We start from the raw sequence: 18,211 nt of genomic DNA, 5'->3' as shown, positions 1-18,211 counted from the left end.
ATATTTCACCCTAGTGGTCTTGAAAGAGTACCATGTGGCTGCTTAAGTTTCTGAGGATGCTCTTCCTCTAGGATTCAATTGGGTACATTCTCCTGGTTATGATTTGTTATTAGGGTTCCAGCAGAAATCCGCCTGGGCGGAGAACTCTATGGTCCCACGGGAGTAAACAGATAGAAGGGGAGATAGTGGGAAAATGACCACGGATTCCGGCAACAAGAAGGACAATCTTAATGCTTGAGAAGATTTATTGATCAAAAACTCAACACAGTATTGTGTTTCAGCCCAACGGTCTGCTTCAGGACATGTCCTCTTTTTGGATGTCTTCAGGTATGTCCTCTGAGATTTTTAATTTTTAGTGAAATGTCCTTTTTTTTTTCTTTTATGAGCCTATGACCAACGCACCTACCCACATAATGAGAGAAACCATCTCTGGTCTATTAGTCAGCCTGGACACATGGAAGTGCTAAAGAGAGAGAAAGGCATTGCTGATCCACTCTGATTTCCCTGCTGGTTGAATCTGTCAAGTGAAATTTGTTTGTTCAGCACAACTTTAAGCATATGTCATGCAAGGACTTCGATAAAATTTGGGATATATCATCCTGAATCAATTTGCAATAAGCCTACACTCACGCCGGCCACCTCACCTAAATGACGTCACTTCACTACCTGGTAATTCAACTGTTGTGATGTTTTCTTCAGTGCAAACTGATCGGGCCTTGCTGCTTCCTAACTGGCGATCAGCTGAGCCCGTTTCTTGCAATTTCTTCAAAACATATCCTACCCTTACTCTCTTCCACCTGTGTTCTGGAAACTCTTGCACCAGCCTATGAGAACCAAAGCCTTTCTCCAGACACAAATCTAATATAATAATTTGCTATGTGAACGTTCTAAAGTGTCTACCTGGGATCGTAACCACCTGCTGACGTCACTGGCCAGCAGTAGAACCCTGCTTGCCTGACGTCAGCAGGGGGTTATGATCCCAGTGAGAGATGCGCGTTGAAGAACAGCGGGAGCGGGCAGAGACGCCCCTACGTGCACGTCGCCCCCCCCCCTCCAAAATCGCCTGGAACTCAGGGGAAGGACAGAGGAGGGAAGGAGAGAGAGGGAGGGAGGGCCTGGAAATCGGAAGGGAAGAAAGGGGGCCGTGGGACTTTGAGGGGACAGAGGGAGAGAGCGAGTGAGGGAGGGAGAGAGGGATAACCTTGCTAGCGCCCGTTGCATTTCATACCGAAAGGGCCTTTTTTTACTAGTATTTAATAAAGATCAGATCTTCCAGACATAGTAACTAGTTTATGTTTCTTGTCATGATACGCCCAGATGCCATTTTGCTTTAATCATTTAGGTGAGGTGGCCGGTGTGAGTGTAGAGTTATTGCAAATTGATTCAGGATGATATATCCCAAATTTTATTGAAATTGGTCAAGTTTTGCCAGTTATGCAGAAAACAAGATTTGTGTTTTGTTCTTTTTTAACACAGAGAAGATTTGGTGCTCAGCAAGCAGCATCGAGGCCATAACTTAAGGTGATAAGTCATAGAATTGCCCCGTTATTTCCATTTCAGAAGCTTCTAGAAGGGAGGGGAGGGGCAGGTCATTGTAATTTTGCAAAATGTAACTTTTTCTGTCCACTCTTCATACAAAGATTGCTAAGTGGTTTGTGACAGGCTCTGCCCTAGATCGTAAAGTGTAGCACTATCTAACGGCACTACATCGGTTAGTGATATTAAGCAACCCCAGCCTGGGTCACATCCTCAGGCTCCTTTTTTCTGCAACTCGGGGTGTTGGCCAGCTGGAAGGCTCCGAAGAAGGTTCTGGTGTGTTCAGTGTTCACGTTGTTAGGGTAGGAAACGTTGACATAAATTTCGGTCCCCTTGTCGAAGCAGAAAGCCCCGCCCAGACTGAGGGTGTGGGCGTGGCATCCTGTGGTAATAGAAGATTCCAGCAGGCTGATGGGGTGGGGGTAATGGGGTGTTTTCTGGAGCAGGTGCTGCTCAATATTCTCACTCTCCAGGTTGTTGAAGGTCACCTGGGAATAAATATAGTAATATCCCACACTGGGAATGACGATGCTGCCCTGAGAGTAGCGAAAATTGTACAAGGTGGCAGAGTTGTCCATGTCCCACTGCAGCGTCTCCTCCATCTGTGTATCACTGGCTGGCGATTCAACCCAGAAATTGAAAAAAAGAGAGATTAAAAAAAAAAATGATTTATGAAACAGAGCATTCCTGTTACAGGAAACTGTAGGGACCATGCACAAGGGCCACTTGTCCCTGTAACATATCCTGCTATGCTAGTGGGGACTGTGTCGAAGAGTCGAGTTTGCTTGTCACACTTCCTACTGAAGAGAACAAATCCACCAGAGTGGATACAGAACAGCAATGTCCCACGGCTAATCGCAGGAGGAAAAGAGGATTTTTAAAATCTTGCAATTATATTTGTAATTATATTTATCCTTCGTCACTTTTTATTAACTAATAATTTTTCAATAATGTATATGTTTTTTACAAGATGTTTTTACTTTTTTATACATATTTTATAGCTTATTAACCTGTTATTGTAAACATTTTTCCACTACACTTCCTACTGAGAGAGCAGGAACTTAGATGCCAAGTTATCCAGTTCCAGGCTGGACATTTTGACCAGTCCTGGTTTTGAACTTACATCTCAATAAAGCAGTGTGGGATTTGTAGTGCCTGATTTGAAATCAGTGCTGTTGCTCCCATAATGCACCAGGGTGGGATGGTCAGAAATTCAGGACAGTCTAAAAATCTCCAGCCTGGAATGGGGTAACTTGACATCTCCGCGGGAACTATATCTGACATCCTGTCCCATCTTGCTAAGCCCTGGCTGTGTTAGAGCCCACAGCTGGCAGTAGGGTTGCCATCTGACTCCATTTCCTAAGGAACAGACTAATCCATTCCTGGTTTTACTCTATTGCATGCATCAGCTTGTAGAACTGATTGACCCACTGAGTTTTCCAAGAACATCAAAATGACCAATCTGTGCATATAACAAAGCAAAAACCAGAACTAGAATAATGTAACGTGAGTAACATAGTAGATGACGGCAGAGAAAGACCTGCACGGTCCATCCAGCCTGCCCAACAAGACAAACTCATATGTGCTACTCCATGTGTATACCTGACCCTGACCTGTATCTGCCATCCCCAGGGCACAGACCATAGAAGTCTGCCCAGCACTAGCCCCGCCTCCCAACCACTAGCCCCGCCTCCCACCACCGGCTCTGCCACCCAATCTCCGCTAAGCTAAGCTTGTTTTTTACAAGGACATTTAAGGCTAGTCCTAGATTTCTGACAACCCCCTTCCTGATGCATTATGGGACCTGTAGCACTGATTTCAATGGGTGGAATCAGGGACTTCAAATCTGACACTGCTTTGGGATGTAAGTCCAAAACCAAGAGTGGTCTTCTGGTCTAAAATACTCCTACTGGAACTGGGTAAGACAGTAGCTGTGGAAAGTTGGCTTCATATGAAACTGTTTGCTAATTTATATAGATATGTGGTCAAATCTCCATACTGTGGAGACTTTTCACCCGTTTCACAGTCTTCCTATTTCTCCCCTCCAACCTAAAGTCTTTCTTTTCTCCCTCCCCCCTCTTCTACAGTCATGATCTATTTGCCCTTACCTTCCCTTCCCTACTTTCCTCTTTTCTCTCCTTTTTGTTGTGCTATGGTGTAATGTAAACGTAAACCATTGTGTTGCATTCTAACGCCAATGGTGGCATACCGAGTTTATTTAATAAACAAATCAATAAATAAATAAATAAATAAAAACCCAGTCTGGTTACTGCAGTGAATGATCTGGGCCAGGGACCACTCACCAACTGTGTATTCTGAATCTAGCCACTAGATGTCACCCTTAAGCAAGGTAACAGTACAGAGAGGGTTCAAAGTACAGAACACAGTCCAAAATACAATAAAAAGCACCAGGATTTTCTCCAGTAAAGAACTGTGTCCCATCTCTGAAGGCTCCTGGTGCTTTTTGTTGTACCCTTAAGCAAGGACCATAACCAGCGTCTCCCCTCTCCCCCCAAGGAATGCCCTTTTGTTTTTTACCTTTTAAATGAATGACGGCTGTCTTCTGGTGTTCACTACCAAAATCTGAGGTGGGGAAAAAAAGGGGAAAAATAACTTTTGTTAGTGGATTTCTGTGCTCGTCTTTTCTAGTAATCGCCCTGGGGGAGGGAAAAGGAAAGATATTTAATGCTCACTCCAGGTTAACCCAAAGGTGATCCGGCCCAAATTTTGCCCCCACTGCAGGTAAATAGGTAGAATTTCTCTTTTTTTCCCAGAGGGGAATCAGAGCTTCATCTCCCTGTGTGCAACAGAAATGTCAGATTACCCAGTTTCAGACTGGAGATTCTTTGGTCAGTCCTGGTTTTGAGCTTACATCCCAAGGCAGTATGAGATTTGTAGTCTCTGATCCTGCCCACTGAAATCCGCACTGAAGTCCCATAATACGCCAGGATGTAGTGGACTGACATCTAGGACTGTCCCAAAATCTCCAGCCTGGAACTGGCTTTTTTTTTTTTTTTTTTTTTAAAGTTCAAACATTTTATTAAACTCACCCCTCCCCCCTTTTTTTTTTACAACTCTGAAGGCAGCCATCTTTGGAAAAGAGTTTAAAAATGACATCATCCACATATTCCGAGATTTGATTGGTTTGAAGCAGGAGTTCTCAACTCAGTCCTCAGGATATACCCAGCCAGACAAGTTTTCAGGATTACCTACAATGAATACGCACTATCTCAATTGTATGCAAATCTATCTCATGCATATTCATTGTGGGTATCCTGAAAACTTGACTGGCTAAGTGTGTCCCATGTGTATTAGTGATGTCACCAGTTACTACTACTTTCAAACATGGCCTGCCTCTGTACTGCCATCCAAGACTGCAAACACGTTAGCTTAGGATGAATCGTGTCTTAGGCCAGGTCACCAATGAGACATGTGCCTAGGGTCACTGTGGGTTCAAAGTGGATATGAACACTATATTTTAAAAATTATAAACAAATCAATCATATCATATATGGGAATCTGGATAGGTTTTCTGGAGGGGGTTGCATGTTAGTACTACATTGGTGAAAATCTCTTCACCTCCTTGCCTCCAGCAGTGGAGGAGGGAACAGGGTAAAGTGCTAAACTTGTAGTGATATAAATCCAGCCTTGATTACACTGTATGTATGGATCGATGGATTGGGTCCAAATGTTCATGCTACTTACGGGTCGAAGGAGTCCAGGCTGTCGGCTTCACGTCCGTATGGTTCTCTGAAAAACAAGGTTTCAAGAATCTTATGTGGTTTCCCATCAGTAAATCCTCATCCCTGCCCTCAGATTCAGCCAAGTAAGCTCTTGGGGGAAGGAGGGAGCTCTCATTCTCTCTCCTCTGTGGTCATCCACAGAAAATAAAAGAATTTTATTCAGTGTAGGTGCTTAAATGTAAGACGCAGCAGTACCTGCCAGCTCTGCTTGGTTGCTGCTTGTTTCTTGTCGAATGCTGTGAGATGTCTGGAATTAAAAAGAGAGATTAATCTAAGGGGGTCATCTGGGGATGGACTGAGCTGCCCCCTCCCCCACCACTGTCCCTTGCACTGCCACTTAAGATTGATTTGTCTGTGGGCATGAATCTTCACACCCACAGGGCAGTTTTTAAAGAAAATACAAGTAGAAAATCCTATGGCTCATTTTTGGGTGCATTCTGTTACCTAGCCTTACTAGTTAATACCGTGAGAATTTCTCTCCTCCCACTAACACCCTCTTTCCTCCCTCTCCCCCAGAATGAATATCTATATTTTTGCTCACAGGTAAAGTAATACCTGCCCTCCCCCATCTTCTCTCAGTCTGCCTCTCTCTGCAAACTTGCGGGATTCCTTTCCCACTGGGGTTACAGAGACGCAGTGGGCATTGAGGATCCATTTCCCAGTGAGAGTATATACTCTTTGTCCTTATCCCTTATTTGTCCTGTTTGTCTGTACTGATTAGATTGTGAGCTCTGTTGAGCCGGACTATCTCTTTATGTCCAGTGTACAGCACTGCATACGTCTAGTAGCACTATAGAAACGATAAGTAGTAGTGGTAGTAGTAGTCTTTGGGATTCTGGAATCTTGCTACTCTTTGGCATTCCAAAATCTTGCTACTCTTTGGGATTCCGGAATCTTGCTACTCGTTGTCCTTATCCCTTATTTGTCCTGTTTGTCTGTCCTAATTAGATTGTGAGCTCTGTCGAGCAGGGACTGTCTCTTTATGTCCAGTGTACAGCACTGCATACGTCTAGTAGCGCTATAGAAATCATTAGTGGTAGTAGTAGTCTTTGGGATTCTGGAATCTTGCTACTCTTTGGCATTCCAAAATCTTGTTATTCTTTGGGATTCCGGAATCTTGCTACTCATTGTCCTTATCCCTTATTTGTCCTGTTTGTCTGTCCTGATTAGATTGTAAGCTCTGTCGAGCAGGGACTATCTCTTACATGTTCAGTGTACAGCACTGCTTATGTCAAGTAGCACTATAGAAATGATAAGTAGTAGTAGTAGTAGTCTTTGAGATTCCGTAATCTTGCTACTCTTTGGGATTCCGCATGGAATCTTGCTACTCTTTGGGATTCCGGAATCTTGCTACTCTTTGTCCTTAACCCTTATTTGTCCTGTTTGTCTGTCCTAATTAGATTGTGAGCTCTGTCGAGCAGGGACTGTCTCTTTATGTCCAGTGTACAGCACTGCATACGTCTAGTACCGCTATAGAAATCATAAGTAATAGTGGTAGTAGTAGTCTTTGGGATTCTGGAATCTTGCTACTCTTTGGCATTCCAAAATCTTGCTACTCTTTGGGATTCCGGAATCTTGCTACTCTTTGTCCTTATCCCTTATTTGTCCTGTTTGTCTGTCCTGATTAGATTGTAAGCTCTCCTCTGTCGAGCAGGGATTGTCTCTTACATGTTCAGTGTACAGTGCTGCATACATCTAATAGCGCTATAGAAATGAAAAGTAGTAGTAGTAGTCTTTGGGATTCCGAAGTCTTGCTACTCTTTTGGATTCCGCAAGGAATCTTGCTACTCTTTGGGATTCCGGAATCTTGCTACTCTTTCGGATTCTGCATGGAATCTTACTATTCTTTGGGATTCCGGAATCTTGCTACTCTTTGGGATTCCGGAATCTTGCTACTCTCTGTCCTTATCCCTTATTTGTCCTGTTTGTCTGTCCTGATTAGATTGTAAGCTCTGTAGAGCAGGGACTGTCTCTTACATGTTCAGTGTACAGCGCTGCGTATGTCTAGTAGCGCTATAGAAATGACAAGTAGTGGTAGTAAAGTTAGGTGTGGGATCCACGTCAAACGCTATTGTATAAAGGACATGCTCCCTGTGTGCACTTCATCCAAATCAAACTGGATTCAGGCTGCACCATAGCACTGAGACCACACATATCCACATCATAGCCTTGATCACAACAGTTCAGTTATACTTCTATCCCTTGACCTCTCATCAGCTTTCGATCTGGTTGATCATGCTTTACTTTTGGACAGACTTCACCAAAATGGTATTTGAGATTTAGCCTTCACCTGGTTCCATTCATATGTCTCTGGCCACTCATATATAGTTCACTTCCAAAACACAGCATCAGCACAATTCTCATTGATTTATGGAGTCCCACAGGGATCAATTTTGTCACCTACATTGTTTAACATTTTCCTACCTCCTCGTCTTACGCTCGCTGAATCTTTAGGCTTTACTGCCTATATTCATGCAGATGATATCCAACTACTTCATACTGTAGATTATACCAACGATCAGATGATTCAGCACATTAACCATAACCCGATACAGATAACTGATTGGCTACAAAATAAATTGATGCTTAACCCAAATAAATCTAGAATGTAAGTGTTGCCATACTGGGACAGATTGAAGGTCCATCAAGCCCAGTATCTTGTTTCCAACAGTGGCCAATCCAGGTCAGAAGTACCTGGCAAGGTCCCAAAACAGTACAATACATTTTATGCTGCTTGTTCTAGAAATAAGCAGTGGATTTTCCCCAAGTCCATTTTAATAATGGCTTAAGGAGTTTTCTTTTAGGAAGATAGCCAAACCTTTTTTAAACTCTGCTAAGCTAACTGCTTTTACCACATTCTCTGGCACAGTTTAATTACACATTGAGTGAAAAAATATTTTCTGTTTTAAATTTACTACTTAGTAGCTGCATTGCGTGCCCCCTAGTCCTAGTATTTTTGGAAAGAGTAAACAAGTGATTCACATCTACCCGTTCCACTCCACTCATTATTTTATAGACCTCTATCATAGCTCCCCTCAGCCGTCTTCTGATCTGATGAAGAAAGGCTACCTTTGAAAGCTAATCAAAAAATGTATTAAGTTAGTCCAATAAAAAAGGTATCATCTTATTTTCTTTTCTCTGTTTTATTTTCTTTTATTTCTATTGATTACCTTTAAAAGCAGACTAACACGGCTACCACATCACTCTCCTAAAGGGGGAGAGGGAATGCTCTAAATGACAACCAAAATTAGGCACCAGGAAGATCTGTGCAAACTAGTATTCTGCAAAGGGAACCCTGCATGGAGCGTCTTTTGCACGGGTCTCATGCCTAAACTTGGGAACGGCACTTAAGCCTGCTGAAACCTAGTATAAATGCTGGCACGCAACTAATGGCAGTTGGGTGCTTAAATGACATCTCAGCTGACACACTCATGCCCGCCCCATGGCCACACCCCCTTTTGAATTACCCTCTATAAAATTTAGTTGCACATTTTATAGAATGGGGAGAAGGGCAGAAACATGCGTAAACGCGAATGAGTGCCAATTAACACCAATTATCGATTTGTTAATTGCTCATTAACTAATTAGTTTGCGTGCAGATCTTGGATCCACACCCAGATTTTGACAACCTCTATAGAATCCGGCCCTAAGTGCCTGGTTCGAGGATTCAGGTTTATAGAATGAGGGGATAAATTTAGTTCTTTGGTTAACCTCACTTATAAAGTTAGGACAACCTTTTTTCTGTCCTAACTTTGTGCAGTTTCCTAGCTGGTTTGCAGACTGAATATCATTGTTTATCGGCCCAAACTCCACCCCAGCCCACCCCTAACCTTGCCGTATAGGGGATGGCTGGTTAGTGGGAACCTACTGAACATCTTCACTTAGTCCCAACCAAGCCACTTAAAGAGCCTGGAGCCTCAGTTAAAGACACATCTCCCAAAGGATCCGGAGCTCTGAGTGCAAGGGATTCATCACCCAGTAGATTTAATCTATCCAGGTCATAGGGTCCATCTCTCAGTTGATAGAATAGAAACTTGATTGGGGGGGGGGGGTAAGAAAAGGGACTTCTGTGATTACAATCAAAGCCTTTTCCACATTATATACAGGTACCTATACATAAGTACATAAGTATTGCCACACTGGGACAGACCAAAGGTCCATCAAGCCCAGTATCCCGTTTCCAACAGTGGCCAATCCAGGTCACAAATACCTGGCAAGATCCCCCAAAAAAGTTCAATACATTTTATGCCCCAGAAATAAGCAGTGGATTTTCCCCAAGTCATTTTAATAATGGTCTATGGACTTTTCCTTTAGAAAGCCATCCAAACCTTTTTTTATACCTCGCTAAGCTAACCGCCTTTAGCACATTCTCTGGCGATGAATTCCAGAGTTTAATTACACGTTGAGTGAAGACAATTTTTCTCCGATTCATATTTTTACTACTTTGTAGCTTCATCGCATGCCCCGTAGTCCTAGTACTTTTGGAAAGAGTAAACAAATGATTCACGTCTACCCGTTCCACTCCACTCATTATTTTATAGACCTCTATCATATCTCCCCTCAGCCGTTTCTTCTCCAAGCTGAAGAGCCCTAACGTTTCAGCCTTTCCTCATAGGGAAGTCGTCCCATCCCCTTTATCATTTTCGTTGCCCTTCTCTATACCTTTTCTAATTCCACTATATCTGTTTTGAGATGCAGCAACCAGAATTGAACACAATATTCGAGGTGCAGTCGCACCATGGACCGATACAAAGGCATTATAACGTCCTCACTTTTGATTTCCATTCCTTTTCTAATAATACCTAACATTCTATTTGCTTTCTTAGCCACCGCAGCACACTGAGCAGAAGGTTTCAACATATCGTCAACAACGACGTCGAGATCCCTTTCTTGGTCGGCGATTCCTAATGTGGAACCTTGCATTACGTAGCTATAGTTCGGGTTCCTCTTTCCCACATGCATCACTTTGCACTTGCTCACATTAAACGTCATCTGCCATTTAGACGCCCAGTCTCCCATTCTCGTAAGGTCCTCATGTAATTTTTCACAATCCTCTCGCGATTTAACAACTTTGAATAACTTTGTGTTGTCAGCAAATTTAATTACCTCACTAGTTACTCCCATCTCTAAATCATTTATAAATATGTTAAAAAGCAGCGGTCCCAGCACAGACCCCTAAGGAACCCCACTATCTACCCTTCTCCATTGAGAATATTTTGTACCTGGGACAAATGGAAGGTTATGTGACTTGCCCAGACTCACCCAGCTCCCCAGGTTCTCTCAGGCCACTGCACTGACCACTAGGCTTCTCCTCCACTCCATGTGATTTCACGCAGGAAATACCCAGGGTGCTGCGGTATTGAATTACACACTGCACCTCATAGATCCTAAAATCCAAAGCAGGGTGGGTGGGTGGATAGTGGTAAGGAGAGGTTCTTTCTGCACAAATTTCCAAGTCTGGATTTATTTTTAAAATAAGTAAGAGAAACCTAGCTTCTGGGACAGTCCCCACCTCCATGGGACTCAAAGCAGGGAGGAGACAACGAAACAGCTGAAACACAATTATCTGGTTATTAAATGGCAACACCCAAGTACCACAGAGGGGCTGAATGAGAGAAGATAGGGAAGGGCTGGTACTACTTTATCTGTGAGGAAAAATATAGAGATATTCATTCCGGGGGAGAGTGAGAAAAGAGGGTTGAGTGGGAGGAGAGAACTGCTCACTGTATTAACCAGTAAGGCTAGGTAACAAAATGCACCCAGAAATGAGTCATAGCATTTTCTTTAAAAACTGCCCTGCGGGTGTGAAGACTCAGCAAGGATGCATGCCCACAGACAAATCGATCTTAGGTGGCAGAAAATGTGCCGTGCAACAGTCTGAGAATATTGGGAGATGCATCCACCTTCTACACCACCTCTCTGCGACCCCAGTGGGAGATGAAGCTTCTAGACCTGAGGCCTTTACAGCTCCTTATGGACATTTTTCACATTCTGCTGGGTAAACAAGTGGGGAAAGCATGCAGACCATGGCTCAAGGAATTCTTTCCAACCCCTCTGCATGCAAATGTGCATAATGAAATTAACAGAGAAGAAAGAAGAAAAACCACACTCCGTAGAACATTGAAGACAACAAAAGAAGAGAAGAGGACCATCGGAAGACAAAGGACACGATGAGGATCGATTTTATTAATTCATTGACCCAATCTTCCATTTGCGAGTGGATTTTCACGACCCAGGGGGCTGCTCTTTTAAAGAGTCATGAATTTGATATACTGCCTTTCGGTGGGTACAACCAAAGTGGTTTACTTATATTATATGCAGGTATAATTTAAATAATAATATGCATATTTGATGATAGATCACCAATACTGAAATAAAACTCTGTATGAGAACAATTAAAAGTGGATTATAATACATAGGGCTTGACATGCACAGTATTCAAGGACCCCTGATACAGGCACAAGCCGAAACACCACCATGTCAGGTCAATGAATTAACCATATTGATCAATATCAAGTGACTCCTGCAACGTCCTTTGTCCATCTCCATTCCTTTTGTTTTCCGTAATAACGTTCAATCAGGTATGATACTATATGAAACATGAACTGTTGCTGACCAGATATCAAAGGATGGATTTTACTGTGGGCCCTTTCCATCGACTCCATTCACTTCTCGATAGAGTCTTATTCATCTTTCTACCAAGATCTTTGTTTATGGGTTCTCTCCAGACACATAATCTTTCCAGAGGTAACATAGAGGAAAGTGCCATCTGCCATCTTAGCCAGTGGCACCTCAAAATCCCCAAATGCCCTCCTTTTTAGGAAGGATTCATCACTGGGGGTTACAATCTCACTAGATCCTTGGCTCAGTAGTTATAAGTCTTCTTCACTGCAACCCTCAGTGATTGTAGCTACCTGAACTTACGGTTGAAGTTTAGTTTTCTCAGTTTTGAGAAACTCATCCAGAAAGCCAGAAAAGTAGACAAAAAGATAGAGAGGATTTGTAGAGTCTATCTCTTGTCTAACTCTTTTCCAGCCTGAAACCCAGATGTCCAAGATTTCAAACCTTCGCTTACTGGTCGGAATGAGAATCAACTAGGGTTGAAGATTAATCTTGCAATTAAAACGTTTAATCTTGAGTTACCTGGTCTGGCATCGCTGCCCTGCTCCCCCTCTCAGCGGTCCTGTCAGTGACAGACGGCTGGCTTCTCCCGCTGAATATCACTGGTTAGCAATAGCGGATAGCCAGTTATATCCGCTATCCGCCAATATTCAGCGCATCATCAGCTAAGTTTGGTGGCCAAATTCGACCTTAACTGGCCAATGCGCTGAATATCGACTTGGCCGGTTAAGTTGAAACCAGTTGAAAAACACCCAGATGTTCAAAGCTTGTCAGCAGATACGGCTCGGCATTGAATATCCAGGATCAGCGGCGACCACGGGAAGCAGCCTGGCTACCTCTTACATCTGAATATCGGCCCCACTGGGTATTTTCCTGCCTCCAGAGGGCTCACAATCTGAGTTTGTACCTGAGGCAATGGAAGGTTATGGGGAGATTCATCAAGCACCATTATGGCCTTAACGCATATTAAAAGAATTAGCGTGCGCTAAATGATAAAAGCTCATTCTGTACTTATGGGCTTTTAGTGTGTGTAAATTCACTTAACACGCACTAAGGCCATAACAGGGCTTTGAACTGAGTTCTCGTCATTTTCAGCCCACTAACCATCAGGCTACTCTTCCGTTCTGAGTCCTTATGAAAGAGAGAGAGAGAGAAAGACAGAAGCTAGTATATATGTTAGGGAGATTGAGGGAAGGTTTGATTCTAGGGCAGCGGATTAATTGCTTTAACTGATGTGATTAACCCGTTCATTTTTTGTTGCGATTAAAATTTTTAATCTTGCGTTAGCTGCATTGCTGTGCTGGCCAACTCTCTCCTTTCCCTTCTGGCATCGCTCGAGCAGGGGGGATGAGATTCCCCAGGCCTGGCCTCCAAGGGGGGTGCCTGGCACCTGCAAGGCTTCTAAAGGCAGGCAGTAAGTTCTACTCCCTCGGTCTGTCTCTCTCCTGCTCCTGTTATGTCCCGGCACACAGGAACAGAAGAGTGACAGACTGAGAGAGGATCAGACACAGGAAGATAAGAGGCGGGGGTGGGGCAGCAGTGGCCCAAGTGTGGGGGGAGGACTTCCCGAGTTAGGATGGTGGCGGTGGCGGCAGCAGCCCAGGGAGGGAGGGAGGGAGGGGGCGGGGACGGTGGCCCTGCTCCGGGCCTGGCTCCGTCACTCGGTGGCCCTGCCCACTGAATATCACCGGATAGCCAGTTAAGTGCCATTTAACTGATCAGGAGCCATTCCTGGCCGGTTAAATGGCTTTAAATATTGGAGGGAGTGTGTCTAGATGTTAAACTATAAATAAAAAAAGGTGTGAGTTAAAATCAAACATTCCATCCATGCGGATCCTGAACTGCTCCGTTTCACAGTTTCTACGTTGCTGAAGCTGGAACTCCTTTTCCCATACAAATGCATTGGGCCCTTTTCCGGGAGTGGGGGGGGGGGGGGGTGCTTATTCCTTTGTATCCTTTGATCCAATTGGACTCGCTTTGAGCTCAGCGTGTCTTTTCACTGTGCTTTTTCCCCATGCCAAACTTGATTCTGTTCAGTTACATTTTCAGACAGTTTATATTGGCCCTAGACTCACATTCTTCACCCCTTGTGTATAATTCTTTCCAACACATTAGACTGAAAAGAATTAAAAATTCAATTCAAACTTCATCAAAGTGGGAGCTTGTTTCAGCGATTTACATAGCGTACTGTATAATTTCAATGTGAAAAATATTGTATAGAACTACTTAAAAACTAATTAAGAATAAGAAGCCTGAAAGCCTTGACTCCATAAGTCTTCACACCCTTTGTTTCCAAAAATTGCCTTTCTGAGGCCCATAATAAGGAAAATGGAGCTCATTTGGGTCCAATCACAGTAGCTGAACTGATTCAAATACTCCAGGATGATGAATTAAGCCATTTCTGTTGCATGAGGCATATTTGAAGCAAAGGTCTAAACATTCTGAATGTGGAGTTGCCATAAAAACTCCAGGCTAAAGTTATTCAAAGGCAGGGAGAGGCTGTAAGAAAAACTTAGTGTATTTAAATATCCCTTGAGGCATTGTTATATCCTTCATTCTAAAGTAAGAACAGTGGGCATCACAAAGACTTCCGCCTCAATGAGACTATGGGTTAAGGAAGATCACTGTGAGACCTAAGATTAATTTCAAAGAACTGAAGATCAGCTGATACCTGATTAACTTCAAGGTGGCAACTAATAAGGTCTGGTGACCCCTCCCCCCCCCTCCAATCTTCCCTCCCTCCCCCCAGAAACGAGATGCCTCCCCTTAAGATCCCTCCCAGAACTTGAGATACTTCCCCCCAAAGAAAATCTAAGCTGGCCCCCAAGCCCCATCCCCATAGGACCCCCAGGCCTACCTTTGTGGATCCCTGGTGGACTAGGGGGAATTGGGTAGGAATGATGCCCACTCGCTCCTGCCCTTCCTACTCATCAAAATGGCCACTGCAACCTCTAGTAGCAGGCCTCCTGGTGCATGAAATACCATGAGAACTTCAGGTACTGCAGTAATTGAAGTACCACAAGGCAGCCACTAGAGGTCGCATCAGCCATTTTGATGAGCAGGCAGGGCCAGGTAGGAGCAAGTGGGCATCGCTCCTGCCCTTTCCCTCAAGACCACCAGCAGGGACCCAAACAATTGGGGGGTTAGGGCCACCTTAGATTTTCTTCTGGGGGTGGATGGGAGGGAGATATTAAGAGAGGGGTATCTCAAGCTCTGGGAGTGGATGTGAGGTAGGATCTTAAGGGGGTTATTTCAGGTTCCAGGGAGGATGGCAGGAGGATAGGAAGGTGAATATCGGCCAGGACCCGCATAACGGCTAGCAAATAAGGAATTAGCTCTGGATGTTCAGAGCTGGTAGCCTGGCATTGAATACCTGGGGTTAATTCTCCATTGATTTTTTTACCAGGTGATATTTTATCTAAAACTACTCTTAAGGCGTCCGCATTCTCGGGTGCAGGTTCAGCGAAACATGATTTTGTGTCGGCATGGTCTCCTGATTACTTGCAAACTGATACCTATGTTTACTAGAGTGCGCTATGGACGTGTTAGCATTTTTAATGTGCATAAAAGGTTTACGCATGTCAAACAATAACACACCCATAGAAATGTATAGGCACGTTAGCGTTTAATGCGCCTTAAATTTAAAGGTGTGTTAGAAATGCTAGCGCACCTCAGTAAATACAACCCTAAGTCACTTTTATTTCTTGAGTATTTTTGAAAAATAATTTGAAAAATAAACGAGTACATTTGAATTTGATGAAAGGGAAACATTTTGCAACTTGATATAATCAATGGTACTAAGCCAGGTAGATTACTGCAGTGGAATTTATGTGGGATGCAAAGAACAAACCTTAAAGAAACTTCAGACCGCTCAAAACACGGCAGCTAGGCTTATATTTGGTAAAATGCAATTTGAAAGCACAAAACCCCTCCGCAAAAAACTACACTGGCTCCCAATCAAAGAACGCATGGCCTTCAAAATCTGCGCCCTGGTTCACAAAATCATCTACGGCGAAGCCCTGAGATATATGACAGACTTGATCGACTTACCAATTAGAAACACATTCGAATCAACACGAACTTATCTAAATCTGCACTACCCAAGCTGCAAAGGACTTAAATACAAAACAACTTACGCATCTAGTTTTCCTACATAAGCACACAACTGTGGAACACATTACCAAAAACCTTGAAAACGACGTACGACCACCTAAACTTCCGGAAATCACTCAAAACTAACCTGTTTAAAAAGGCATACCCTACCGATCCAACTTAAATGCCTGATCTCTGCAACACAACCAAACTAAATAACGTAATGGACATAACACAACTCTTCCGTTGTATGATTCCCTAGTGTGGCTGGGCCACATGAACTTTATCTTACCACAACATCACTTTGTATTTGTTCACACCAGAGTCTGCAAATGCCTCTCCGGTACTATATAAGCCACATTGAGCCTACAGTTAGGTGGGAAAATGTGGAATACAAATGTAACAAATAAAAATAAATAAATAAATAAAAATATGACTATTGAAACCTTCAAAATCAGGATTTATGCTGATAAACACACTTGATGGCGAATGTGCAAAATTAAGTCTCAACTTCTGATAGCCCACTAAAAGTTAATTTTTAAAGCGAGTGATCCCGATGGTAATTTGAAACATGGTGGATGTAGTTTGCAGGAGCTGCCTGGGGCAGAGAGTGAATAAAATTTTCTGCAGTCCCATTCCCATTTCCTTTTTCACCCAGCCACAAGTCACTGGGGGAAACACCAAGATCTCCTGCTGAATCTTCTTGTTCTATCACATACCTCAGCTCACGCTTTCACCCACTCTTCCTCAGCTAAAGTGCCCCCCCCAAGCCAATCCTTCCTCCCTTTTGGTGAATCTGAAATCCTGACTCCCTGTATCCCTGTCGGTGGATCCTGCAATGAAGGTAAGCTCTGCTGCAAAGATCTCTGCATGGCCCTTAACCCTTAGAGTTATACAAAGCACAATGATGTTGGAAGATGCAAAACCTTAGAATTGGATGTTGGAAGAGGCAAAACCTTAGAATTGGATGCTTTAAGAGGCCACTGCTGTCTTTGCACCCTGCCCATTCTCTCTGGATTCTGCAAAAAAATGTCTGAAAGCCCATACACTCTAACCTCAACCCACCCACCCCACCCGCAACCCACCCACCCCAAAGCTGAAAGAGAAGAGTGAAATCTTGCTCCTTACCTGCTGCTGTGCTCTGTTCCCAGTAATGACATATCCGGCCATTCCCAGGAAGGATAGCGTCAGGGTGGCACACCAGAGGAGCAGCACATACAGGAGCCAGGGGTGCTTTGTGGGAGTCAATTTCTGGGGTGTTTCAGGGGAGCTGGGGCACCGGGGAGGGAGGGAGATCACCTCCATGGGGATGCAGCAGTGGCAGTCTCTGACTTTCTGCAGAGAATCTCCCATGCCTTCTGTCTCATTTGAGCACATTGTCTATCACATCTGCTGCAGGTTTTTTCCCTGTGGGGAAATCTCTTTTCTGAGGGCCAAGGAGAAACCTTGTGACAAGTGAGAGGAGGTCAGAGTGTCAGTGGGCTTGGGAGGTTTTTTTTTCTATCGCTTGTGATGTGGTGTTCCAGATGTGTGTGATCACTCATTCACATACAGACATCATAACACTCTGTAAACTCACTTTCTGTCCCTTCCAATCCCCATCCAATGCTGATGTGCGGAAAGGGGAAATAATCTGTGCATAATGCTTCCAGGTTCAACCTGAGAATTTCACTCCTGCAAGCGAGCCTGGGACAGCCTAACTAACACAAGGGAGAGAGAAAGCCACATGGACGGTAATTTTTATAAAGGGTCATCTACAAGCACTCACTTGGGTCCTAACTGGTCTTGCACAGATCTCAAAAGGGGCATAGGCAGGTCAGAGGCCTTGTTTATAAGTCACGTCTCCCATCTGCTCATGCATAAGTACATAAGTATTGGCACACTTGGACAGACCAAAGGTCCATCGAGCCCAGCGTCCTGTTTCCAACAGTGGACAATCCAGGTCACAAATACCTGGCAAGATCCCAGAAAAGTTCAATATATTTCATGATGCCTACCCCAAAAATAAGCAGTGGATGTCCCCAAGTCAATTTAATAATGGTCTATGGACTTTTCTTTAGAAAACCGCCCAGACCCTTTTAAAACCCCACTAAGCTAACCGCCTTTACTATATTCTCTACCTCGATTCTACTCCCTTATGCCCCTCTGCGCTTTCTTCGTTCCCCTACTGAGGATTGTTAATTGTACCATCTCTCCCCTCTTTCTGCCTAACTGTTTCT

General features: G+C 43.8%; 1 protein-coding gene across 1 annotated transcript; it reads right to left on the bottom strand.

Annotated features, from left to right (window-relative positions):
• Window positions 1-1,721: 1,721 nt before the first annotated feature.
• Window positions 1,722-17,369, bottom strand: LOC115464339 (tumor necrosis factor ligand superfamily member 6-like). The gene is made up of 3 exons (XM_030194727.1): window positions 17,121-17,369; window positions 5,475-5,526; window positions 1,722-2,152 (listed from the first exon to the last, which is right to left on the bottom strand). The coding sequence occupies exons 1-3, from the start codon at window positions 17,367-17,369 to the stop codon at window positions 1,722-1,724; spliced, it is 732 nt and encodes a 243-aa protein (XP_030050587.1).
• Between the last annotated feature and the right edge of the window lie 842 nt (window positions 17,370-18,211).

This window comes from Microcaecilia unicolor, chromosome 3, assembly GCF_901765095.1.
Source record: "Microcaecilia unicolor chromosome 3, aMicUni1.1, whole genome shotgun sequence".
Lineage (NCBI taxonomy): Eukaryota > Metazoa > Chordata > Amphibia > Gymnophiona > Siphonopidae > Microcaecilia > Microcaecilia unicolor.
Note: the sequence above shows the minus strand (reverse complement) of the source record. Positions and strands in the feature narration are given on the sequence as shown.